At 46.3% G+C, this 27,129-nt stretch overlaps 1 protein-coding gene across 9 annotated transcripts in view; it reads left to right on the top strand.

Moving 5' to 3' along the window:
• Positions 1 to 27,129, top strand: part of MXI1 (MAX interactor 1, dimerization protein) — a 158,194-nt gene that overhangs the window by 65,926 nt on the left and 65,139 nt on the right. For 5 of the 9 annotated variants that reach the window (XM_089780217.1, XM_089780219.1, XM_089780218.1 and 2 more), the window contains one exon: positions 10,361 to 10,493. In XM_089780217.1, coding sequence (XP_089636343.1) covers positions 10,361 to 10,493 — 133 coding nt within the window. Of the gene's footprint in view, positions 1 to 8,191; positions 8,334 to 8,373; positions 8,391 to 9,052; positions 9,638 to 10,360; positions 10,494 to 27,129 lie in introns of those variants that run through there. The other 4 variants (XM_089780220.1, XM_089780221.1, XM_025190690.3 and 1 more) reach the window with 4 other exon arrangements.

Here is a 27,129-nt window from a genome sequence, read left to right as displayed (position 1 = left end):
TAAAATAGTAAGGCAGCATTTCAGATGTACATGTTAATTGACTCCTGCACTGCAGATTTCTTTTTGGAGTCAAACTGTTGTGAAGAAGGAGGAAAAAGACCATCAGAAAGATTAACATTATTAAGGCTGGAAATGGAGGGCTGCTGAGGTGCCATTTAATAAATGGAAAACCTCCTTTCTAAAGTGTGAAGCTGCAGAACACAATGAAAGTGAATCCCAGCTGCCAAAGATACCAAGCAGCAAGCACATATAACTAGACAACTGAATTTACAGATCATCGTGAGCCACTAAATTAAATGATCTTACTGTCCCCTAAAATACTCTTTCCTCTTCCCCTCCCTAGTTTTGCATGTGTATTGCGTGACTACATTTTAATTTGACTTTGGATTTTTAGTTAGCATCATTGAATGACATCAAGCAGCTCAACCCTCTCAAGGAAGCTGCCTCATGCCATTCATTTCCCAGCCACATTTGTCTCCATCATGTACAAATCAGGCATTTTGCTGTCTGACCCCTACCCACAGTAGGACTTGAGATGACAGATGAAATATTCTTTTACTGCTGCCATAACATAGCTTGCATACTTCTTGAATGCTCCTCATTCTGAGGGATAGCCTGTGTTTTTAGCCCCAAATTTACCTTTTACCAGGCACAGACCTTCTGCAGTCTTTCTTTTAGGTTAATTTAAGTGATTAGTATTCATAATACTAGCTTATCACTCTCAGGCTGCAGTCAATGTTCAGGTTAAATAAGTTTGTAGCCCCCATGATTGTGGAGAAATGCTTGAAAATGTAATCTATATGCATCTTAAAGGCTTAGAAATCAGAAAACAAAAAGAGGCCCTGTTTTTAAAAAATCAACATGATTTTTAGTCCATTGTAACTGGAGAGAGTGGGGGGGGACTGTCAGAGTGATGACTTCTGGGCCTTTGGAGTTGGCAATCTGCATCTGCTCTGTATCATGTCTCTCATTTTGGGTCTTTGTTCAACTTCTAAGCCTGGCATCACACAGTCATTGGCAGGTTTCAAACTCCACCATACTAATCTTAAAAGATACTGACAGAGTTTCAAGTCTTGCACACTTACCGTGACCATTTGACACTGTTTGAAAAACAGGGAACACTAAATATATATAATATATTAAGGATACAGAGTATAAAAGAGAATGGGAAGCAGAGCCTGTACAGCAGTGATTCCCTCAGTGGTTTAACACTGCTGCTACTTAGCAAATGTATAGCTCTTCAAATGTACAAAATACTGTGATATCATTATGTAGTGCTACTTTGCTCTTCTGTTGCACTTTTTATACCTGTATCTCAAAGCACTTTACACATACCAAAGAACTAAGCTGGTCACAGCTCTGCGAGGTAGGTAAGGGCCCCTTTCCCTATTTTGCAAATGGGAATGAGGGAAACAGCAACCAGTTTGTCAACATCGTGTATCAAGCTAGATTTATCAAAATTGCAACTAGAACCCCGATAATCTGACTCACAGGCACGAGTGCTAAACCTGTTCCATAGTTAAGTAGCAGGGAAGGTGAAAGGTACAATGAAAAGGACTATTAAAAAACACAACCTCCACCACCCAAAAAACAACTCTAAATGGTCCTGCATCTTTGGTTGAGATGTAACTTCCTCTTATAAAATACTAAATTAGATGTTCTAAGCCTAATTCTTTATTAGCTTGTACCTTGTATTATTTCAGAGCTGTACAAAGCTGATATAAAGTGTTACAATTCTGATGTAGTAGTATTTTTCAACGCTTATACTCTCTTCTTTAGTGGCATCATAGCTGTTAGCCTACTAAAGTGGAACACTTGGGCTGTGTCTAGACTGCATCCCTTTTCTGTAAAATGGATGCAAATTAGACACATCGCAATTGCAAATGAAGCGGGGGGGATTTAAATCCCTGTTTCATTTGCAATTGGGATGTGTCTAATTTGCATCCCTTTTACGGAAAAGGGATGCAGTCTAGACACAGCCTTGGAGTATATTTAAGGGCTGAGTTAGAGTTGCCTGAAAGTCACTCCTGTCAGGTGTTTGTCATGTGCCCTATGTGAAATGATTTGGTGATTCTTAGTTAAAATTCCCAATGCACTAGAAGAACTGTATTTAGTTCCTGGCTCTAACAGAGCACCTTGTGTGACATACCACATAAGCCTCTACCTTGCAAGCTGCTTCATTTCAGTGTAACCCTGTGTTTGTGTGGAGCCCTACATTCTTTCCATTCAGAGCAGTTTGCAGAACCAGAGTCTTGGTTTCCCATCTGTACATCCCTTCTCACACCCTGTGTTCCTTTTGTCTGTTTAGAATATAAGTTCCAGGGAGCATGGAAAGTCTCTTACTTGGTGCATGCTGTATTGCCAACTCTACTCATGCACCAAACTCCTCAACATCATGAGATTTGCTTAAAAATCACAAATGTTTTAAAAATAACGTTGGGGACATTTTTATTTGCCTTCTGCCTTTTGGAGCTTTAAGGGAACCTATTTTCAAACTCTTTCTTCATAAGGGCTAGAAGTAGGGCTGTCAATTAATCACAGTTAACTCACACGATTAATTAAAAAATTAATTGCAATTAATGGCCATTTTAATTGCACTGTTAAATATAATATCAATTGAAATTTATTAAATATTTTGGGTGTTTCTCTACATTTTCAAATATACTGATTTAAATTACAGGTTGCACCTCCCCAAACTGGCACTCTGTGGTCTGGCAACAGATGTTCCTGGATTAGAGCGCCCTGGTAGCCTAGTGGCAGGAGGGCCATTCAGGAGCAGTGCTGGGCTGAAGCCCGCTGCAGCCCCTAGCAGCTTGCCGCAGGGGGGCGGGTAGGGGCTGGCAGCAGCCAGCAGTAGTGGGGCCGGAGGTAGCGGCAGCCCCCAGCAGCTAGGACCGTGACAGTGACAGCCCGAGGCAGCATGGGATGGGTGTCCCAGGCAGCCTGCGGAAGCAGGGCCAGAATGCGCAGACTGCCACAAGGCTGGAGCCTGAGCCTTCGACAGCTACCGGCAGCCTGTAGCAATGGGACCAGGGCTGGAATCCTGGGCTCCACGTGGTGCTGCCACTTTGAAATGCTGCAAGGAGTCCCCAGCTAATCCCAGGCTTCATGCGGCGCTGACGCTTTGAAACGCCACGCGCAGCCTGGGGACACCCAAGTTGGCCCCGGGCTGCACGTGACTTTTCAAAGCAGCAGCACCACGTGGAGCCCAGAGACTGCTGCTTTTAAGTTACCGCCTCTTTTCCCTCTCCCCCTAGCAGCCTCTGTGTCATATGGGGGAGCAACTAGTCAACTATCCTGTTGACTATCTGAAAAGCATTTGCTTATCGGATAGTGGACTAGTCCTTCTCATCCCTAAACTGGACATCATCATTTGAGAAGAATCAATCATCAGTGGAAGCGGGGCCAGAGCCTGAAGGCTGCTGTGGGACTAGGGCTGAGAGCCTGTGCTCTCAGCAACCCACGCCAGGCCCTAGAAGCGGGACCAGGTCTGGAGCTGGCAGCAGCCTGTGCAGGGACCGGGGCCGGAGCCAGTACCTGGCCCCACAGGTTTGGACCTGCAGCAGCATAGGGTGGGAGTCTGCAGAAGCTCTTCAGGCAGTCTGGCTAGGTTGGCAGCAGTGAGGTCAGCAACTCAGCGGGGTTGCTGGCTGGGGCCAGGGATAGTGGAGGCCCCCCAGAGCTGGAAGTGCTGAAGGTTGGTGAGATGAGGGGCCATGGCAGGGGACCTCCTCTGGGCTGGCAAATTTCCTGGTTCGAGACCAGTCAGGTCCCAAGGGTGCCAGACGATACAATTTGTATCGAGTACGCGATTAGTCGATAAAGGGCCCTGCTGTGGCTCTGCAGTTTAAATATAGTAGGAGCTAGGTATGCAGTCAGCCTCTCCCCTACTACATTTAAACTGCAGAGCCGCAGCAGGGGTAGGTCCCAGACCCGGTGCAAGCCGGGCTGCTGAGTCCCAGCTTGCGCCGGGTCCCAGACCTACCCCACCTGGCTTTTACTTCATTTAAAAGGCAGAAAAAAAGTGGTCCAGGACCCGGTACAATCTGGGACTGCTGAGTCCTGGCTCAGGTTGTGTCCCTGACCACTGTGCCTCTGCATCCCCATACACCCCATGCACCGCAGAGCTGGTGCTGGGGGAACCGGCTTTTAAGATGGCTCCCCCAGCACCAGCTCCTGTCCCCCCCGTCCTCCCCACTACCTCTGATATAGAGAGAGTGTGGGGGAGAGAAAGCAAAGTCAACCCAACTACCCAGTAAGGCTATGTCTACACTGGCGGCTTCTTGTGCAAAAAGTCTTGCGCAAGAAAACATCCACACTGCCATGTGCAAGCTGCGCAAGAGTGCCCATGGCAGTGTGGACACTCTCTTGTGCAAGAAAGCTCTGATGGTCATTTTAGCCATAGGGTTTTCTTGCGCAAGAAACCCCTGCCGAGCGTCCACACTGCCCTCTTGCACAAGGGCCCCTGCGCAAGAGGGCTTACACCTGTTAAAAAAGAGCATAGCTCTTGTGCAAGAAGCCCTCTCTTACCACGCGGTACTGTAAATCTTCTTCCGCAAGAGAGGGTGGGCAGTCCACACTGCAGAAGAAGATTTACAGTACCGCGTGGTAAGAGAGGGCTTCTTGCGCAAGAGTTACGCTCTTTTTTAACAGGCAGTGAGGACACTCTGCAGGGGTTTCTTGCGCAAGAAAGCACTATGGCTAAAATGGCCATCGGAGCTTTCTTGCACAAGAGAGTGTCCACGCTGCCATGGGCGCTCTTACGCAGAAGCACAGCTTGCACATGGCAGTGTGGATGTTTTCTTGCACAAGACTTCTTGCACAAATCTTGCGCAAGAAGCCGCCAGTGTAGACATAGCCTTACTGGGTAGGCTTATCTGGCAGTCAATTAGTTGACTACTCTTTTACATCCCTGGATCAGGGAGGTCCAACCTGTACAACACAGAATACAAAGTGTACAGCGCACACTTTATATAATTTTTTCTTACAAATATTTGCACGGTAAAAATGGTACACAAAAGTAACATTATTTTTCAATTCACCTCATACAAGTATTGTATTGCAATCTCTTTATCTTGAAAACAGTGAGGACTCCTGTGGCACCTTAAAGAATAATAGATTTAATCTTCAAGGTGCCACAGAACTCCTTCTTATTTTTACACAGACTAATACAACTATCCTCTGAGACTCTGATTGCAAAAATGCAACTTAGAAATGTAGATATGTATTAAAAAAAACCACTTGAAAACAAAACAATGTATGTAAACCTTAGAGCATAGAAGTCCACTCAGTCCTACTTCTTATTCAGGCAATCACTGAGAAAAACAAGTTTGTTTATATTTATGGGAGAAAATGCTGCCCACGTCTTATTTACAATGCCACCTGAAAATAAGCACAGGTATTTGCATGGCACTTTGAGAGTTTGCACTGCAAGATATTTATGTGCCAGATATGCTAAATATTCGTATGCCCTTTCATACTTAAGCCATCATTCCAGAGGACATACTTCAAAGCTAATGGTGCTCATTAAAAAAATATATTAATTAAATTTGTGATTGAACTTCTTGGGGAAAACTGTATGTCTACTTTTCTGTTTTATCAGCATTCTGCCATATATTTCATGTTATAGCAGTCTCAGATGTTGATGTCCAGTCAGGAAAATTGGCAAGCCCAATGGTAACGAAGCATATGTTGTTCATTTTAAGAACACTTTCACTGTAGATCAGACAAAGGAGATACCAATATGAGAGTTCTAAAGAATCTAAGATGCCTTCCAAAATCTTAGAGGGTGGAGTTGTGATACATTTTTTCAGAAATCTTCAAAGAGCAACACTCTGATGCAGAAACCACAGAAACCAAACTATCAAAAAAGAAAATCAACCTTCTTCTGGTTGCATCTGATTCAGTTGAGGAAAATGAATATGCATTGGTCTGCACTACTTTGGACAGATACCAAGCACAATCAATCATCAGCATGGTCACACGTCCTCTGGAAGGGTGGGTGAAGCATGAAGGGACATATGAATCCTTAGTGCATGTAGCACAAAAATTTTGTGATGCTGGCTTCAACAGTGCTATAGGAACACCTGTTCTTTCAGGTGACACTGTAAATGAGTGGGCAGCATTGTCTCCTATACACAAACTTATTTGTCTGAGCAACTGGCTGAAAAAGCATTTGAGCATTTTTGTAGGCTCTAATATTTTACATTCTTTTATTTTTTGAATACAGTTTTTTGTCTATAATTCTACTCTTGTAAATTCAATTCTCCTGGTAGAAATTACACGACAGTAGTTATAATAGAGGAACTGGGGAAAAAAAGGTTTCTTTTGGTTTTTACAGTAAAAACTAGGAATGTTAATGTATAGTTGTCCAAATGATTAACCGATAAGCCCTTATCGGTTAATGCTAACAACTACACGCACTTCCACACCCACTCCCCCTTGCTACCTATGTATTAGAGGCAATACGTGGTGGTGGGGAGGCAGGAGCTGGTGCCCATGGAGAGCCAGCTCCCTGCAATCATCGGATCCTGCAGAAATGCCTGCGTGCCCCCCGTCTGCACTACTGCCTCTGATAGAAAGGCAGCAACACAGAGGATGAAGGGGGGCAGGTGGGAGTCAGTACATGTAGGAAGCTGTCTTTCAAGCCAGCTCCCCACGCGTATCTGCTCATGTGGAGCTGCTCCCCGCCTCCCACAGAAGCAGCACAAGGAGAGGGCAGGTGCTATGTTGACACATCCCCTGCCCATGGGAAGCTTGGCCCCTCCATGGACACAAGCTGCTCGATGGGATGCCAGCGCAGTTCCTGTCTGCGGAGAGTTGGGCCACCTGCAGCTCCTATGTATTAGAGACAGGTGGGCGGGGCAACAGGTGGGAGCTGCTCCGAGTGGGGAGCCGGTTTTTCGGCTCTCCTCATGCTGACAGACAGGCAGCAGCATGGGGTGGCAGGGGGCTCCCCAGGAGTGGGGCCAGGAGCGCACTGGCTGCCCCCCCCCAGGACTACTGCAAAATCATATAACCATTCAGATTTGGTGCCGTTACATGATTACTCAATTAAATGATATCGAACATCCCTAGTGCAAATACTGTAATCTAAAATAAAGTGAGCGCTGCCCCCCCCTTTGCATTCTCTGTTGTAATTCAAACCAATGGATTTGGAAAATGTGTGCGCACACACACACACCAACCACTGTACACACACACACACACCAACCACTGTACACACACACACTCTGGTACCACTGTGCACACACACACATGCACGCACACACCAACCACTGTACACACACACACACACACACACACACACTCACTCTGGTACCACTGTACGCACACGCACGCACACACCAACCACTGTACACACACACACTCACTCTGGTACCACTGTACACACACACACACACACACTCTGGTACCACTGTGTACACACACACACGCACACACACACACACCAACCACTGTACACACACACACTCACTCTGGTACCACTGTACACACACACACACACACACTCACTCACTCTGGTACCACTGTACACACACACACACACACTCACTCACTCTGGTACCACTGTACACACACACACACACACTCACTCTGGTACCACTGTACACACACACACACACACACACACACTCTGGTACCACTGTACACACACACACACACTCACTCTGGTACCACTGTGTACACACACACACGCACACACACTCACTCTGGTACCACTGTGTACACACACACACGCACACACACACACCAACCACTGTACACACACACACACACACTCACTCTGGTACCACTGTACACACACACACACACACTCACAGTCTGGTACCACTGTACACACACACACACACTCTGGTCCCACTGTTTCCCAGGGAGATGAACCGCAGAATCCCTGCCTAGGCAGCCCTCCCTCGCTGCTCTGTTATTTGAAATGACGTCCCGCCTCGTCCCAGGACTCCGGGAGCTGGTGCTTCGAGCCACCCCCACAAGGGTGCAAACCCCTGTGGAGAGCCCCAGGGCGGCCGTTACCTTCCCGCCCCTCGGAGCGGGGCTGCCTGAGGTGCGTCCGCGCCGGCCCGTTTCGCTGGCACCCGAGTAAAGCGCCGGTCAGGGGGCGGAGCCTGCCAACGGTTGGGGAAACCGCCCGGTCCCTGGCGCGGGTCTGCCCCCAACGGGTGAGGCGGGAAGAGACACGCTTCCCACAATGCATCGCGGCGCCTTCTCCTGCAAAGGGAGGGGCGGGGAGGAAAGCCGGAACTACATTTCCCAGGCGGCAGTGGGGCGGCAGCAACCGTGTGTCCCCTCCCCCCGCCCGTGCTCGCTCGCCGGAGGTAAACAAACTGTGAGAGGTCGCCGAGCGGCTCTGCTCTGGGGCGCTGAGGGGACGGGTCAGGGCCGGGGCTTGGAGCTGGGCTGTAGGGACCGCATGGGGCAGGAGCGGGGTAGGACCAAGCCTAGGAGGGAACTGTAGAGAGGGATAGTTAGGGAGCAGGGCTGGGAAGGGGGCAGGGTGTGGGGCAGGAGCGGGGGAGGGCTGGGAAGGGGGCAGGAGCGGAGCAGGGCTGGGAAGGGGGCAGGGTGTGGGGCAGGAGCAGGGGAGGGCTGGAAAGGGGGCAGGGTGTGGGGCAGGAGCAGGGGAGGGCTGGAAAGGGGGCAGGAGCGGAGCAGGGCTGGGAAGGGGGCAGGGTGTGGGGCAGGAGCAGGGGAGGGCTGGAAAGGGGGCAGGGTGTGGGGCAGGAGCGGGGGAGGGCTGGAAAGGGGGCAGGAGCGGAGCAGGGCTGGGAAGGGGGCAGGGTGTGGGGCAGGAGCGGGGGAGGGCTGGAAAGGGGGCAGGAGCGGAGCAGGGCTGGGAAGGGGGCAGGGTGTGGGGCAGGAGCGGGGGAGGGCAGGGGCAGGGCTGGGAAGGGGGCAGGGTGTGGGGCAGGAGCAGGGGAGGGCTGGAAAGGAGGGGAGGGGCAGGAGCAGGGGAGGGCTGGAAAGGGGGCAGGGTGTGGGGCAGGAGCGGGGGAGGGCTGGAAAGGGGGCAGGAGCGGAGCAGGGCTGGGAAGGGGGCAGGGTGTGGGGCAGGAGCGGAGCAGGGTGTGGGGCAGAAGCAGGGCTGGGAAGGGGGCAGAGTTTGGAGCAGCAGGGCTAGGCACGGACAGGGTGTGGTGCAGAAGCAGGGCTTGGCGTGGGTCAGGAGCAGGGCAAAGAAACGGGGGTAGTGTGGGGGAGAAGGCAGGCAACGTGAAGGTAGTGTTGGTAGGACCAGGGTTATTCAGCCATTTGATTCTCAGTTATACATTATTCCTGCCCTAGTTGGGTCTTGGAGGCATCAGGAGACGGGAGTGCTCCCCAATACTGTGTGGCTCCCCCATCCTTTCCTTCCTGGAGGAGACATATCCTGGGCTCGCTGTCATTGATGTGAAGAGACCAGATCTTGGGGAGAGAAGGAGCTCTCTCTCAGCTCCCCGTGGCAGCTCCTTCTGCCTCAGGTGGCAGTTTGGATTGTGGTAGTTCAGAGGCTACAAATCGCTCCCCTCTCTCCCCCCCCCCCCCACCTGCGCCATCTACCTGGGGGCCATGGAGCAGATACAGATGATCAACATCCAACGGCTGCTGGAGGCAGCAGAGTATCTGGAGCGAAGGGAGAGAGGTAATAGCAGGGTGCTGGGATAATAGCTCCCCATAGAGGTAGTGGGATTGGGGTGAGAACGGGGAGGGGAGGTTATGGTGAAAGAGCCCCATATAAAGCGGGGAAGCGCTCTGGAGGTGGGAGGCGAAAGATCCCTAGAGAGGGAGATTGAAGAGCTGTGGATAGGAGGGAGGGCTTCAGTGGATGTGGGGGTTGGAATTGGAGAGCTCTGCAGAGGGGATGATTGGTGGGGAGAGTCCTTCATGGAAGGGGTGGAGATTGGCATGAAAGATTCTTGGGGATTGGGGAGGGAGTTCCCCACAGAGAGATTAGGAGGGCCTGGGGTTGCAGAGAGCCTGAAAACACAATGGGAAATGCCTGTATTACACAATGTCCAGGTCAAACAGCTTGACTGTGGACCAGGGAACCAAGTTATCTTGGCCACTGTATCAGCTTTCAGGGTTTTCAAGTATCTGGAGTCCTCTTTCCCAGGCTCATAGGAGTTTAAACCTCCTCCTCTGGCACTGTGTTAATAGTCCCCATCTCTCATAATGACATAGCTCTAACCCCTTTCTGTCACAGAGTTCTGCCTGCATCCTGGTTGTTGCTGGTCATGTGCCTCCCCTTCCCCTCCCCCCGGCTAGGTTATTTCAGGCCTCAGGCCCTCCTTTCTTCGATCATTGGATTTAAGTACATGAACCTTTCTTCACTGGTTTCTGCCATCTGTTGATTTTTTTTGTGCAGAGTGTGAACATGGCTATGCCTCAACCTTCCCCTTGTTACCAAACCCTGGACTACAGGATCCAAAGCCGATGAGGAAGCTGAGCCGGGTGAGGAAACACAGCAGCGGGAGCAGCAATACAAGCACTGCCAACAGGTACCACATTAGGAGGCAGGAATGGGAAGTCATGAAGATCATGGCTGGGAGAAGAAGGGGAAGAGAAGAAATGAAAGCTGGCTAGAGGCATTTGTGCCTGCTACTGAGAGAGATCTTGCTGGAGAACTGTAGGGGAGTTGCACAAAGGGATCCAGAGCTAGGAGCTGTCATGCAGGGGACCTGATGCTGGGAACAGAAGAGGCACATAGGGTCTGTAGGTGGCTTGGCACTGCCACCTTATTCCACAACACGATCTTGAAGTTGGAAAGAGAGGAAGCATAGTGAGATCTTGGGGAGGGACAGCAATACTGCTATGGCCAATAGGTGTCCCCTCTCTCTTCTCTTTTCTTATGCTTCATGCAACCTTCCCACTTCAGAAGTTTGCTGCCTTTCAGCAGGTAGACAGCAAGTGCAGCACTTTGGGATTGTAATGATAAATGTCTGCCAAAGGAAAAAAATTACCTCTCCAAAATGGATATGGATATTTACTAATCAGTATCTCATAAAACTAGAGAGAGGCATAACTGCCTTATATACATGATACATTAGAAAATTTCTGGTGTCTTTCATCCAGATTCCTTGCTTTTCAGTAAGTTGGGGGTTCAGTCACCTTTCCATAAGGAGCTCCCTGTTTTCTGACTGCCAATTGCAGAACTCCAGTTTAGGAATTCACTTTTTATAGACGACCATAGTGTCTTGGTTGCTGGCCTGGTAAATTCTAGGAGACAACCAAGTTCAGCCCTAACATGTCACCACCTTTTCCTTCCAGCTGAGATTTAACTCATTTTCTGTTACTTTCTCTCATCCCTGAGAGAGTGGATCATCCTCATTGGGACCTCTTGGGATGAAGATGCTATAAAAATGTAAACAATTGGTTTTAAAAACAGGAAACTTCCAAATTAGCTATATATTCTGCTAATAGAACTCAGTCTTGCTACAGTGAGGCTTACATGATATGTAAAATGAAGCAGAGCTCTTCAAATGATAGGACTTTCCCAATGGCATGGGGAAGGAGTGGTAGATTAGGGTGCACTTGTGTACTCTTTTCTGTCTTTACCACTTCACTTCCTGTACGCTTGGTGGTAATGTAACTGGGGGTTGTGTTGGAACTACTTGCCACAAAAAAGGTTTCCTCATTAGAAGCAGCAGCATTCTGGGCTGTTTCCTGCAGTCGAGAGGGAAGCTTGTTTTAGTTCGTTGCATTGAATAGCTTCACAATCATTTTCCTGTTGATTTCAGTGCAATTCTGTCCATTTTTTGCTGCCCATCGATCCCAATCCCAGATGTAAGATAACTTTTGCCTGTGCTAGAAAGTGAGAGAGCTGCAAAATCTGTTTTCTATCCTACATAAGGAGCCCCTCACTTTTTTTTTCCTCCTGCATCACTGTACTTGAAAGGTCTTTGTCTTGGTGACCTTTCCTCTGATGAGGAGGGCTAGAAACATATCCCTTAGGAGTCCTTAGCCCCAGTACCTGCATCTGCTACAGTTATGCAAAGCACTCCCTCCCTCTCCTGGGGTCTGAATACTCTTCCAGTACAGAGCCCTGATATGCAACCCTCATGTAGAAACACATGATATTAGATAAGTATGCTATTAGGCAGGAGATGCACAAAATAAAAATCTCCAAAGCCACTAGCATCATAGAACACAGAACTGGAAGGGACCTCGAGAGATCATCAAATTCAGTCCCCTGTCCTCATGACAGGACCAAGCACCATCTAGGTTCAGGGATTGGCAACCTACGACATGCGTGCTATAAGTGGCATGTGAGCCAATTTTCAGTGGTACATGGAGTCTGTGGTGGGAGCTCAGTCCCCCACCCCTTTGAGCCCACACAGCCCTGAGGCTTGGAGCATCAGCTCCAGCTCTCAGGTACATGGGAGGTGGGGGGAAGTGAAGAAAGCCCTGACTTGCATCCATCCCTGGTATCCCTGAGAGCCGGCCTGGCACCTCACCTGCCTCCACTAGGTGGCACAGGGACCTGATGCTGAGCCAGGACAACCCCCTTCCCCTACCCACAGGATTGAGGGCTCCCATCCCCACAAGTGCACCGTTGCTACTCTGCCCGCCCCGCCTCCACCAGCATGCAGGGAAGCTAGGGGAGAAGGAAGTAATGGGGTGGGGGAGTCTGCTCTCGAGCTCCCCTGGCTCCCCAGCTGCTTCCACTGGGCAGCGCAGGAACCCTGTGCAAAGCTGCTGCTGCGCCGCCTGGGACCCGCAGGTTCAGAGGGTGGGGTGGGTACAGGCTGCCCTGTCCCTGAGGCCTGGCTGGGACCATCCCCACCCAGCCGCCCCTGCATGAGATGGACGGGGCGGATCTAGGGTGTCAAGGGCTGGGATTTGATGAGGCAGTTGGGGGGCTGGGCAAGAAGGAAGCAATGGGATGGAGGAGTCTGCCCCTAAGAGTCATCTCTGCTCCCAGCCTGCTTCCACCGGGTGACATAGGGACCCTGCACAGAGCTGGGACCCCCTTGGGGAAGGGGTGGGAGAGTGGGGGGGGGGTCAGGGAACCAGGTACCGGGGTGAGGAGGTAATTTGGAGATTGGGGTGTGATGTGATTAGGCTCAGAGGGTTGGTCCATGGGTTCCTGGCAGGAAGACGAGGACTCCATGGACTGGGACCCCACCCCAGCAGGGCTGGACATTCCAGGGTCATGCCCCTGCCTTGCCCATTTCCCTGAACCCCCTGCAGCCAAGTCACCCTGACCCCACACAGTGTTGGCCATCCAGCATCATGCCCCCCACAAGATTGGAGCCAGCACCGGCTTCCTTGGGCGGAGTGGGAAGCAGTGAGGCTCTGTGTCTCATCCTGCTGCTGGGGAAGCATGCGTGTGCTGCTCCTCCCCTCCCCACAGGAAAAGCCGGAGCAGATTCCAGGGCAGAAGACTAAGCATGGCATGTGGTGGAGAGAGCCCTTTCCCGGCCTTCCTGGGGGAGTGGCGTGGCCCAGGGCAGGAGGGTTAAATCTTGGCATGACACTTTGGAAGTGTTATTGACCCCCTGGTCTAGATCATCCCTAATAGATGTCTATCCAACCTGCTCTTAAATATCTCCAGAGATGGAGATTCCACAACCTCCCTAGGCAAATTATTCCAGTGTTTAACCACCCTGACAGTTAGGAAGTTTTTCCTAATGTCCAACCTAAACCTCCCTTGCTTCAGTTTAAGCCCATTGCTTCTTGTCCTATCATTAGAGGCAAAGAACAATTTTTCTCCCTCTTCCTTGTAACATCCTTTTAGATACCTGAAAACTGCTATTATGTCCCCTCTCAGTCTTCTTTTTTCTAAATTAAACAAGCCCAGTTCTTTCAGTCTTCCCTCATAGCTCATGTTTTCTAGACCTTCAATCGTTTTTGTTGCTCTTTTTCTGGACATTCTCCAATTTTCCACATCTTTCTTGAAATGTGGTGCCCAGAACAGGACACAGTACTCCAACTGAGGCCTAATTAGCTCAGAGTAGCGCAGAAGAATGACTTCTTGTGTTTTGCTCACAACACTCCTGTTAACGCATCCCAGAATCATGTTTGCTTTTTCTGCAACAGTGGCACACTACTGACTCCTATTTAGCTTGTAGTCCACTATAACCCCTAGATCCCTTACTGCAGTACCCCTTCAAAGATAGTCACTTGCCATTCTGTATGTGTAAAACTGATTGTTCCTTCCTAAGTGGAGTACTTTGCATTTGTCCTTATTAAACTTCATCCTATTTACCTCAGACCATTTCGCTAGTTTGTCTAGATCATTTTGAATCATGATCCTATCATTCAAAGCACCTGAAATCCCTCCCAGCTTGGTGTCATCTGCAATCTTAATAATTGTTCTCTCTATGCCATCATCTAAATTGTTGATGAAGATATGAACACAAATGGTTCCAAAAGAGACCCCTGCAGAACTCCACTTGTTATGCCTTTCCAGCATGATTGTGAACTGTTAATAACTATTCTCTGAGAATGGTTATGCAGCACCTTGTAGTAGCCCCATCTAGGCTGTATTTCCCTAGTTTATTGATAAGAAGGTAATGTGAGACCATATCAAATGCTTTACTAAAGTCTAGGTATACTACATCTACTGCTTTTCCCTGATTCACAAGGCTTGATATCCTATCAAAGAAAGCTTTCAGATTAGTTTGACCCAATTAGTTATTTACAAATCCATGCTGGCTTTTACCTATCATCTTAATTCCTTAATAACTTGCTTCATTATCTTCCATGGCACAGAAATTAAACTGACTGGTCTGTAGTTTCCTGGGTTGTTCTTATTTCCCTTTTTAATAGGTGGGCAGTATACAGCTGGTCCCCGAGTTGCAAACAGTCGATTTATGACAGTTTGCATTTACGACCAAAACTCCCATTGAGCGGTAGTAAAGGCAGTCCCCAAGTTACGAACGCGACCTGCGCTTACGAACACGCGGTCGTAATGTAACTCAGTGGGTTCCAACTTATAAGCATTTCGAGTTACGGCCAAGTGTTTGGTCCATAACTCTTTCATAACTCGAGGAGAGGCAGGCTGTATTTGCCCTTTTCCAGTTTTCTGACTTTTCAAAGATGATAGCTAAAAGTTTAGATACCTCCTCTATCAGTTCCTTGTGTATTCTAGGATGCATTTCATCAGGCCCTGGTGACTTGAAGATAATGTAGAGATAATATTTTGTAGCCTTATTTTATGCCTACTTTATATGGCTGGTAGAGAGGACAAAGAATTTTTAGTTGTAGTTGTGATATTAGCATGAAGTATGTTGGTTTTCTTTTTGATTATTTTATATATATATATATATATATATATATATTTTGTAAAGCTGTTGCATGCATGAAAGCTTTTCATGAATTGGCTACGGTATGTAGGTACTAATGCTCGTTACTGGATGGAATTGGACCTGATCAACTGTATGACTTTGGCTTTATACTGCTGATAAATAGACTTGGCAGAATTCAGTTTTTTATAGTTAATATGGATAATATTCTATGTTTCTAAGCATGTTTTTCTACTCAGATTTTCCCAATTATATAAAATTATGTGTTTAAGCTTTTTTTTTTTTTTATCAATTAAAGTTCTCTTAGTTGCAGGAAATTATTGAGGATCGGGGCAGGGGGAGAATAATGACAGCAGATGTTGAGATTCAGAAAGTTAAAGCTTTGTAACCATTAAAACAAATTGTCAACATATGTCAAAATGTACAAAAGTAAATCCATATTCTTTCTTCTGCCTGTAAGCAAATTTCAGTGATCATCGATGGAAATATTTTTTTTCATCAGTTTGTGTATGGTAAAATCCACATTTATTGATTAAAAGTCTAATCCTTCCAAGTCTACTTATAGATAATAGGGCTTCTTTTTTAGCTCAAGCCATAGCCAGCCAGTGCTTTTGTAACGAGATGATCAATGTTCAAATGGCTATGATGTGTACAGTATGGTGACAACTCTGCACTCCTAGGGAAATGCAGATTTTCTGGAATCTGTTTTGCATGGCTTTGTGAATGCAGCATGAGAACTAGTTAACATAGGCTCGTTGAGTCCCTTTCGGTTAAAATCCAAGGATCACTGCAGTAGTCTTTGTCAAGCAATTGTCTAGTCAAATTGTCTAAGCTTGGCTATTCTAATACTGGTACTGGTTTATGGGTATAAATTTAAGTTTACTGAGGGTAGTTTTTTGTTTAACTATTTTATTCATGAGGAGTGTAATCTATTTACTGTAACAAAAATATTGGAAGTCCTGTAAGTGAATGCACAGTGCTATATTTTGAAATCTAATGTATGGCTGTCAAAAAGTTCTCTCAAGCACATATTATGAAATACACTGGATCTTTTTTGCTTACTTTGTGTATCTTTAAATTAGAACACTTTTGGGTTAATTTAAAAAAAATACCATGCAAGGCTTGATGGTGGAAAGTCCTACAGATCCTGGATGTTCTTGTTTTTGTTGTTGGAGGAAAAATACATATAGTTAAAATCCAAACATTTCCCTTCAGCATCTGTGTCCTAGACATAACAGCTGTTTCTGTCAAGCATGTTCTATCCTGTCATGGCACAGTTACTAGAGAAACACAGAAGAGTATAGAGCTAGCCTGTGGGAGTCTTTTTTTTTTCTCGCAAATGTCCGCATTCTTCTAAAATATGAGAGGGGTTTTTTTTAGTAATACACCTGGAATGTAAATAAAATAATGAAGAAAAACATTCTGTCTATATATGACGAAACAAAAAAAGGAACAAAGGTGAGGTTCTATGACCTCTCTGTAGACATTTCTGTGCCTCAAGGGCAAATGTGTGATGATGGTGACGACATTTAGAAAGTTTGGGGCATTGCATTGGCATTGGAGCTAAATAGCTGTCTGGTTGTGATGGAAATGGGATATTGCTGGACCAGCAAGAAGCCAAGTGCTTTTTAAAGATGGTAATACATTAAACAACCCAATTCAAGCCCATTTTGCTTAGTAGAGTTCCCACACTAACAGAAGTGGGTTTTGTTTCCAGTCCATTGTGTGGAAAGCCTCCTACTCGACATGAAGCAGTGATGTTCCTGGAATTCAGTAATGTAATTCTGATAGCCTTGCTTGTGTAAGGTGTCTCTCATGTAGTGCTGTGTGGTGTGTTGAACACCACTTTTCAGTGTGGTCCCTCTCTCCCCAACTTTGGCTCTGATCCTGCAGGAGGTGATGAATAGCCCAATTACTATGGGGCAGTCCCTCTAAAATCAGTGTAGCTTGCAGGATTGAGACCCAAGTCTATTTTTCATGCATATCTTAAAAATTGTCTTGGATCAGTGACTTGTATTATGTAATAATGCCCCATTACTCAAACTCTTAGACAAATGATTGGCTTTACTTACATGAATAGTCCTCTTAAATTAATTCAATGAGGCTATTCATGCTTAAAGTTAAACACCTGCGTAACTATCTGCAGGTGAGGCACTTTGTTTTTAAATATCTTCCTTGTTACTAGGTTCTGCAGCGCAAAGTGCCTTGATGCTTAACTCTTTGGCTACGTCTACACTAGCCCCTTTTTCGAAAGGGGCATGCTAATTTTAAACTTCGGAAGAGGGAAATCCGCAGGGGATTTAAATATCCCCCGCGGGATTTAAATAAAGATGTCCGCTGCTTTTTTCCGGCTTGGAGAAAAGCCAGAAAAAAGCGTCTAGACTGGCCCGATCCTCCGGAATAAAGCCCTATTCCGGAGGATCTCTTATTCCTTTGAAGTAGGAATAAGAGATCCTCCGGAATAGGGTTTTATTCCGGAGGATCGGGCCAGTCTAGACACTTTTTTCCGGCTTTTCCCCAAGCCGGAAAAAAGCGGCGGACATCTTTATTTAAATCCCGCGGGGGATATTTAAATCCCCGTGGATTTCCCTATTCTGACTTCCCTGCTTTGCATGCCTCTTCCGGAATTAGGGGCCAGTCTAGACGTAGCCCAACAGTATTAGGTGGAGGCAGCTGGGGAGGGAGTCTGAGGAAGCGTAGCTGGGCTCCCTACCACCGAGACCTGCTGCGAACCCCAAACTCTGGGGTTAGGAGCAAGAGACCAGCTCAATGGTAGACTGGGTAAGAGGGCCCTTGCCACAGGATGTAATAGTGTAGTCACTACTCACATTTTCCTCCCCTCCCCCGCCCCCACACACACACACCAGGCAGTACATTTATTAGCAAGCATGTATCAGGCAGCAGCACAGGGCGACAGGCAGCTGGTCTATGAGCTGGTTTTTAAACTGGCTCCTCTCCTGGGCCAGCTCCCGCCTGGCACCCCATGCTGCTGCCTCTGAGACAGAGAGAGCAGTACAAAGTGGCAGGGGGCTCCTTGGTAGTGGGGCCGGATAGCACTAGCTGCTGGCCCCACCCCCTGGGGAACTACAGAATAGTCGAGTAATCAATTAGAATTCATGAGGTTAATCAACTATTCAATTAACTAGTATTCAACATCCCTACTCTTTTAGAGGATGTTGTGAAAGACAAGACTATAACAGAGTTCAAAAAAGAATTACATAAATTTATGGAGGATAGATCCATCAATAGCTATTGGTCAGGAGGGTCAGGGATGGTGTTCCTAGCCTCTTTTTGCCAGAAGCTAAGAATGGATGACAGAATGGATCAATTAATGATTACCTGCACTGTCCCTGCATTGAGCCCTGAGCCTCTGACTAGGGGGGGCTGATTAATCACCTATGAAACTGTGCTGCCCAGGCAGCTTAGAGAGAACACTGATTACCTGTTCTGCTCATTCACTCTGAGGCACCTAGTTTTGGCCAATACCAGAAGACAGGATACTGGGTTAAATGGACCTTTGGTGTTTGGTCTGGCCCAGTGTGGCCATTCTTGTGTGCCGAACAGCATCTGAATGGTACTGAGAGTCCTGAGGTCCCAGGGAAATCTTTGTTAGTTGAGGGTGCTTAGATCCTTACAGGTTCAATACTTATGGGATCTGTTAGTCAATTGAAAGTGTAAGGTCTGATGCAGTTGCAGTTTCTTTTTTCTTCTACTACTCCTAAAATTTTAGGGGTTGGTATCAAATGAGCCAGGGACCAGATTTTGCTAAGCATTCAGCAGCCACAGTAATTGCTGTCTGATTTCCAAAACAACTGAGTACCAGCAGCTCCCACTGTTACACTTATGGCCAAATTTTCAAATACCCATCCATACTGATTGTTTGTGTCCTTTGAAAATCCACCAGTCTCCTCTTCTTTGCTCTCCCACTTTCTCTAGTTATGTCCTCACTGTTCTTTGTCTTATAGCCTTCTCCCATCCCCAACCCTGATTCAGTTTAGAGTTTGTTTTTCACACTTCTAAACTCCATCCTCATGTTCCTTGCTGCTGCTTTTCCATAGCTTGTGACACCCACCACACATGCCCTTTAAAACTCTCTTCAGAGGCAATGTTTCTCCCTGTACCTGAGAGTTTAATTTTTAAAATAGTTTGTCCTGGCTGGGTGGGGAGGGGCAGGTAGGTGCATTGAGGCAACCTATTATGTGACAGGTAATGGCTTTGCATGACACAGGTTTGCAGATACTGGTAGAGAAGAGAGTCAAAAATAAAAAAAGAGGGTGGTGGTGGTGGTGGTGATATGTTTGCTGTGGGCTGTACATCTGGTGTTAAAGAAAGGCTGACTTTACATAGCACAGAGTGCTAACACTGCATTCAGATTTCCCAACTTAGTAAGGATGAGGAGAAGGCTAGTGTACATCTGGTCTAGGGAGATCATTTTGAATTCTGGATCAAAGTGACACATCTGCTAGGGACTCTTTCCCGCTTCCCCACTCAAACACCCACCGGATTCATTCAGGTGCCTTCTTATAAGGCATATCTCCAGAGCACGTTTCCTGCTCTATCCATGTAAGAGGTGTCTTTTCCCTGAAGTCTCTGTGAGGCTCCTTATGCTATATCTAAGGATGTTAAAATGCGGATAATCAGCTGATGGAGTAGTTAATGGGGGGAGTGTTTCACACGACTTATAGTGGGGCATGAGAGGACTTATAACGCATCAGTCCCCACAAGCATCAACGACTTTAGTGTGGAATGGATGAACACCAGGGCAACTTATAGCGGGGACCCCCTGTACTTGATTCTGACCATGTACAAGAACAGGATCTCAGACCACTGCTAAAAGAGGTTACTTTTTCTTTTGTCCTTCACAAGGTCTCCTTAATTTCCAAGCTCTATTAAAGGTGTGGGGAACTGTTTTGGGGGCAGGGGCCACTGACCCACAGAAAAATCAATTGGGGGCTGCACACAAGTGAGAAGCATCATCATAATAATACAAAACAAACCTTCACTAATGTGGCCCCTGATTGAGAAGGAGAGAGACACTCCCACATTCCCTTTGCATTCCCTTTGCACACCACGAGGGGGGGAGGGACGGACTAGTAGATTGTGTGCTCCAGCCCTGTGATGGGCCAGCGGTGAGGAGGAAGGGGGTAGCTGGAGCACCAGCGTAGGCTCTCCAGTGCTGGGACCGGATCCAGCCCTGGGCCTGAGGTTCCCCATCCCTTCTCTATTAGAAACAAGGGAGCTTATTGTGCAAATGGGAGCCAGTGGATATTCTGGTTTCTTGCTACAAACAGATCTCTTTGCAGGATCAGGGAAGACAATAATGATCTGTCAAATAGAAAAGGACCAAACTTCTACAGAAAGCAGTTTTCTATTTAAGACTTCTAAGATGATATGGTAGGTTCTAAAGTGCACAGCCAAAGGTTTACATGGGCTTTTATTTTAGCAAATTATGTTCAGCTTTCTACTCTGAGAAACGGTTGTTGATTTTTTTCCATCCTTCCCCCTTCTCTGATGCAGTTCAACTCGATGAGACTGTTGTAAATCTCATTTCTGATTCTGCCAGGACCAAGGCAATGAGAAGATGCCAGTGGCTTTGACAGAATTACCCTAGGGATGTTGATGGCTGATCTAATGGATTAACAAGTGAGAATGTCTTTAGAATCAGGCCTTATCTGTGTCTACCTGGTGATTTCCCCTCCTTTTATGTGGCTGCTCTCAGTATAAACTGTGGGCGTAGACATTTGCACTGCTGGAGTGCTTGAAACCAGGGTAAATTCCACTGATGCAAGTTGTGGCTTTCCTAGTTTACACTTGGGATTTGCACAAGGAGCTGCAGCCTGATAGTTGACATTGGATAGAATTCCCAGTATAGACAGAGCCTCATGCACAATTTGTTCTGAGCAGAGTTAATGTTGTCATTCTGTTACCTACAATTGTCGTGTATATGGGAAAAATACATAAACTGATGGAGGGCCGCTGTAAATCACAGTACTGAAAAAGTAAGTCTTTATAGGTGAGATTAGGTTGGATCTAGTAGGGTTTCCAATTGCGAGACTATTGTGAGATTCTATGTCTTCTTGCTTATTTTATAACCCACCATGTGGGAGAATCCTGCAGAGTTTCAATAAGCACTCTCTTGGTTGTGTTTTTATTTTTAACAGAGCACTATAAATGTACACAGCCAGTACAGTAGGTAAGCTATTCCATGCACACAATGGGCCAAATTATTTTTTGCTGTAATTCCATTGTATTTGAACAGAGTTACATCAGGAATGAATTTGACTATCCTACTGATTTACCCTGCAGCTCTAGGAGCTCTTAGAAGCTGATACACACTGTTACCAGCACCATAGGAAAAACACTACTGTGTAGTAGCACAGCAGGGAAATTGTTGACTCTGTACCTAATTGTCGTTTATACTAAGGCGCTTAAGTTGGTGTAATATTTAAGTCTCTTGTACACTGTTGATGTAGTATAAAGAATAAGAATCATGCTTAATGTATACTGTTGTATTTATCTTCCATAAATTCTTCTTCTCTATGGCCAAGGACCCATTAACTCACTAGGATAGGGACCTAGGGTGAGGGACCTAAGGCCAGGGGGCCAGATGTGGCCCCCAGCTTGCCTGGATCCGTTCCCTGAGGCTCAGGGCTCCCCCTCCAGCATTGGGGAACCCACGTTGGTGCTCCAGCCCCTCAATTTCCCCCTCCCCCCCCACTTCTCTGCGGGGCTGAAGCACACAAAATCTACTAGCCTGGGCCTTGCTCTGGTGTGCTGAGGGAATGTGAGGAGCGTCTTTCTCCTTCTCAGTTGGGAGCTACATCAGCAAGAATTTGTTTTTCTTTTATTCTCACTTGTGTGTGGCCCTGACTAATTTTTCTGTAGGTCAGCGGCCCCCGATCCAAAAAAGGTTCCCCACCCTTGTACTAGTAACTCAGGTATGTTGATTATTTTAGCAAAACATCCCATGTTTTCTCCAGAAGCGGCACCACACAGCAGGCGTCACAGCAAAACAATTCTCAGAAAAGGCTCAGGCATTCTTAGCACCATGTTCTCTTGCCCTCTGGTTGGAAGAGCATGTTAAAAGTACATGAGTGTCCAATGTACGTTCTGTATATGAGGGAATCTGCACTGGTTATTGAGCAGTAGCAGATTTTGGTAAGCGTTTGTTGGCTTAATGGCTGTTTGATGACATGCCTCTGTTGCTGTGAAGAATGAGTGCTCTGGGACAAGGGAACTGATATTTTGGCTAGCCTCTCTTGTTAGTTTCTGAATTCCTCTTTGTCTGTTTTCTTATGTTTCCACAAATAAGTATATTTTATGTACAGCACGCAGTCAATTTCCTAGTTTTAATTAGTATTCCTTGTTTGTCATTTTTTTTTGTCTCGCCCTCCTTTCACCCTGCTCTGTTTACTTCTGTCTGGAATGCTTTGTCCACAGCTCAAGTATGTGTTAATTCACCGTTGTGCTGTCTCCAAAGTACTTTAAACTTTTGCATAGGGAGTGGGTAAAAGTATGACTGGGGAATGGACGCCCCCCACCCCTGCTGCTCAAGGCCTCCTGTGGAAGCCAAGCACCCTCATTGTAAGGGAGGGGGAAACCTTTAACCCTCTCCCCCGAGTGGGCAGCATTCAGACCCAGCTTCTTTGAGCCTGGACCACAGGGAGGAAGGGAGGGTGGGTGGGCAAGCAGTGCACAGCCTCCCTGACCTCAGGCTTGATGCAGCTAAACCCTGGGCAGTCCCAGGAGAGGGGAGGAGACCCTAGAGGCAAAGTGTGCGCCAGGCCAGGCCAAGTGGGGCAGTTTGGTAAGCATTGTCTTCCCCTACCTCTGATACCTGCTGCCCATGAACTTTTGCTTTAGCAGAGACTTGGTAGATGCCTCTAGACTTGTCCCCTTTCTCCCCAGCTGCCCTGACTCTTTGTTGAAGGCAGTGAAGAGAAGCGAGGTTGCTTGCTGTAATTTTGGCTCTTGGGTGAGCTTTAAGATGTGATTCTCTGCTGGGCTGAGCTTCATGTGCATTTTTGCATATCAAGCTGCTGAGTTAACCGTCTTGTTTTTTGGAGTTGCCACTGTTCATTATCTATCAGGCATTCCTGACAGACTTGTTCAGGAGTTCAAAGACTATCCTCTCTTTGAGAAACTTGATTCCTCCTTCCCACTGTATTTGAGCCAACAAGGATATGATTTGTTTTTGTTTTTGTTTTGGACTATTTTGAACTTGATTGGAGACTATGGGTCTCCAGAGCTGTGCATTTGACTGGCATTTACCCAGATCTTGATACGCTGTAATCTTGTAAGGAACAGTCATGCATTTTCTATCTCTCTGGATATTTTCCCAACTCTTATTTCTTTGTTTTCTACTGTATGTCCATTCTTTGGGCTGAGTTAAAATACCTTTGAAAAATCTGTTTCAGTATTGTTTTACCAATCTAGGTTGAATTAATCTGTGATTTTAAACACTATCTTAATCCATTGTTTATATTTTCCTTCCTCTCTGAAAAGATGAGGAGAAATGATCTTTAATATGTTGCTCTTTCCGCTTACTTATTAATGATGCTCTATAAGACCACTCCCTCTTTTTATAACTCTTCACTAGATTTTTCTCTTATGCCATTGTAAATCAAGAATAACTAAAGGTAGAATATACCTGTCTGTTTCTTTGCCTTAGTTCTCTGTAGGTCTCCCAAGTGCTGAGAAAGTACACTCCTGTAGATAGTGCTCTGGCCTAGGAGTCAACAGACCTAGGTTCTGTTCCTGGCTTTTTCATTGGCCTATGGTGTGACCTTAGGTAAGTCTCCACTTTTGTTTCCCAAACTGTAAAGTGAGGCTGATGAGAGATATTCTTCTTTGTGATGTGTTCTGAGCTCTAGAGTTGTAGATAACATAGTGGCTAAATTGTTCCAATGAGACAGGCAGCTCAGTTTTGAGCAGAAATGGGGGAACAAACAGTCTGATCGGGGCTGTGTAAGTACAATAATTTTTCTCTTCGAACGCAGTTGCTTTTAACCAAGTGGCACTTTGAATCAAATGACCCTTTCTCCATTTGTGTCTCAAGGGAAATTTCCCTTGTTTGGGGTGGGACTTCCCAAGGTAAGAAGCAGTTCTTCAGTATAATTGTGGTGAAATATGTTTTTCTTAGCAAAGTTTTGCAATGCAGTGGACATTTCTGAGGCTTCTGTCGGCTGTTTCTGAAGCTGTCTTACTAAAAAATAATGTCCTGTGGGAAAATGCACGGTGGAGGACACAGTACTGAGATTTAAAAGTTGTTAGTTCCATTCCTGACTCTACCATTAACTTGCTTTGAGACCTTAAATGACAGGCCTAATATCTACAGATCCTACCATCTGTAAAATGAGGATAGTTGATAAAATTTTCAGAAGTATCAAAGTCCCATTTCAGAAGTGATTTACACACTTAGGGGCCAGACAGCTCATTTACACATTTATTTTGAAGCAAAGTGCGGTGTAAATCTACCCTGCAGTAGCCTGTTGTGCACTAAAGATGTGTATGTATCCAGTTGCCATGTATGTACTAAAGCTTTGATCTACTGTGCTTTGAACCTATAAGTTCAGGCCTTAAGTTGGTATCCAGTGTGCTTGAATATTCAGCAGCCAAAAGAAGAACTTGGTTGCTATTTCACAACTAATTATGCTTGAATGGTCTGGATTATTTGACTAAGGCTGATGACAACTTCATTTCTGCAAAATCTTGAAGTCGCTAATATGTTTTCATTTTACTTACTTTGTCCATGAGTCTTTGACACTAGACACAAAAACAGTTGATCATAAAAATCCTCAGACGTTATTTAGCTTCTGTGTTTTTGGCTTTCAAGATGTACTGTGCAAATCATTGCGGTCCATGTGGGAGCTCCTGCCGCCGCTGGTGGCAGCTGCCCTGGGGGGGTAGGCCAGGATCCCAGCCTAGTCAGATAACCAGTTAAACATTAGAAAAATGAGTAGTCCTGTAGCACCTTAGAGACTAACAAAACATGAATGTGTATGTGTACATTTATATAGTATTATGAGTTTTTGTGGGCAAAACTCACTTCCTCACATGAGTGGAGAAAAAAGGGGGAGCTTCCAAATTTGGAGGCTCCCCCTTTTTTTCTCCACCTTTTTTCCCCACTTATCTGAGGGTTTACAATTTTTTTTTTTTGTTGGTCTCTAAGGTGCTGTAGGACTACTTTAAAAAAAAAAAAAGTTACGGACTAACATGGGTACCCCTCTGAGACAGTTAAATGTTATGTTAACCTAACGTTTAACGGGTTAACTTATTAATCAAGATTTTACATCCCTAGTGCACACATGGCTCAATTAAGACTTTCAAGAGCTTTGGCCATTGCTTGTTTTGCAAGTACTAATCAACAATAACAATTGCCATTGATGATGTGTCCCTTGCTCTGCTTCCCTGCTGGAGATGGAGAATGTGAACTCTGGAAAGGATTAGTTTGGCCCTGGGAAAAAGGGCTTTGAACACAGCTTTGGAAGGAGTCCGATGTCAGTCTAACAGTGATAAAGGAACTAGTCAGAACTTGGAGCCAAATTCATCTGGTGCAACTCTGCTGACGTCAGAGGAGATGTGAATCTCATTTTAGTCCCTTTTGGAAAAACATTTTCTTCCGATACCACAGCCAATACATTTGTGGGGACTGGATGATAATGTTGAATAAGAAAAGAACCTATCGCTATTTCGGAACCCACTGTGAAGTGCTTGTATCCACTGATAAATAAAGATGAGCTGGGACTATAATATGTGGCATTTGTGACTTTGGGCCCCCAAGTCTCATAGAAATTCAGTGGAAATTGGATAGCTAACTTCCCAAAGCTCCTTTGAAACTCCCAGCCATGAGTTTCTTCAGCTCAATAAAAGATTTGATGGTTTTGTCCACAGGCTGAATTATTATTATTATGATTTGCATTACTGTAGCACCTAAAGGCCCCTGCCAAGATCAGGTCCCCATTGTGCTAGGCTAGTGGTTATCAAAATTTGGGTCAGGACTCCAAAGTGAGTTGTGACTCCATTTTAATTGGGTCACCGGGGCTGGCTTAGATTTGCCCATGGACAAAGCCCAGAGCCAGGGCCAAAAGCAGAGGGTTTCAGTCAGAGTAGTAAGGCTCAGATTATAGGTCCCCTCTGGAGCTGAAGTCCTTGGGCTTCAGCTTTGGTCCAGCCTAAGGTGATGGGGCTCAGGCTTTGGCTATATACCTCACCCCCATTGCAGGGATGCTCAGGCAGGGTCAGGCTGCAGTACCTCCTTCTGGGGTCATGTAGTATGCTAATAGTCTCTGTACTGAGGATTTTATTATCTAAGAAGGCTAACACACCATATTGATGGGTTCTTATCTAAGATCAATTCACAGCATCTTAGTTATTGGAAACAAAGAGGGATGGAAGACGAGAGTAACATTCACAGGAAGTGCACAGGGTCTCACCCAGAACCTGCTGAAGTAAAAAGGAGCCTTCTCTTGACTGAGAGTTTGGGATCAGATGTATGTTTTCATAGAAAAGTTGCAGCCTTGTGTGAAGGAGGTGGAGGCTTGTAAGCAGCAGGGGAGAAAGGGCTGCCAACTCTCACTTGTGCATGCTAGGAGCTGGCAGCCCGGCATGGAGTTGGAAGGAGCTGGGCTGCCCACAGTGCGGGGGCCTCTCCAGCCCAGTGGGCTGGAATTGTCCCCCCACCTGTTCCCTCACCTGCCCCATTTTATCAGTTAACCGGTTAAACTTAATATTTGACCAGTTAACTTATTAAATGGGATTTTACGTCCCTACTATGTACACACCCTTCTTGATTTTGGTTCAATTCATTTTTTAAAAATATAGAGACAAAATATACTATTACAATTCCACCTTTCCATCTGCCTAGCCACTCTGTTTGGACTCTTAC

Source organism: Pelodiscus sinensis, chromosome 8 (genome assembly GCF_052426305.1).
Source record: "Pelodiscus sinensis isolate ZL-2025 chromosome 8, ASM5242630v1, whole genome shotgun sequence".
Taxonomy (NCBI): Eukaryota; Metazoa; Chordata; order Testudines; family Trionychidae; genus Pelodiscus; species Pelodiscus sinensis.
Note: the sequence above shows the minus strand (reverse complement) of the source record. Positions and strands in the feature narration are given on the sequence as shown.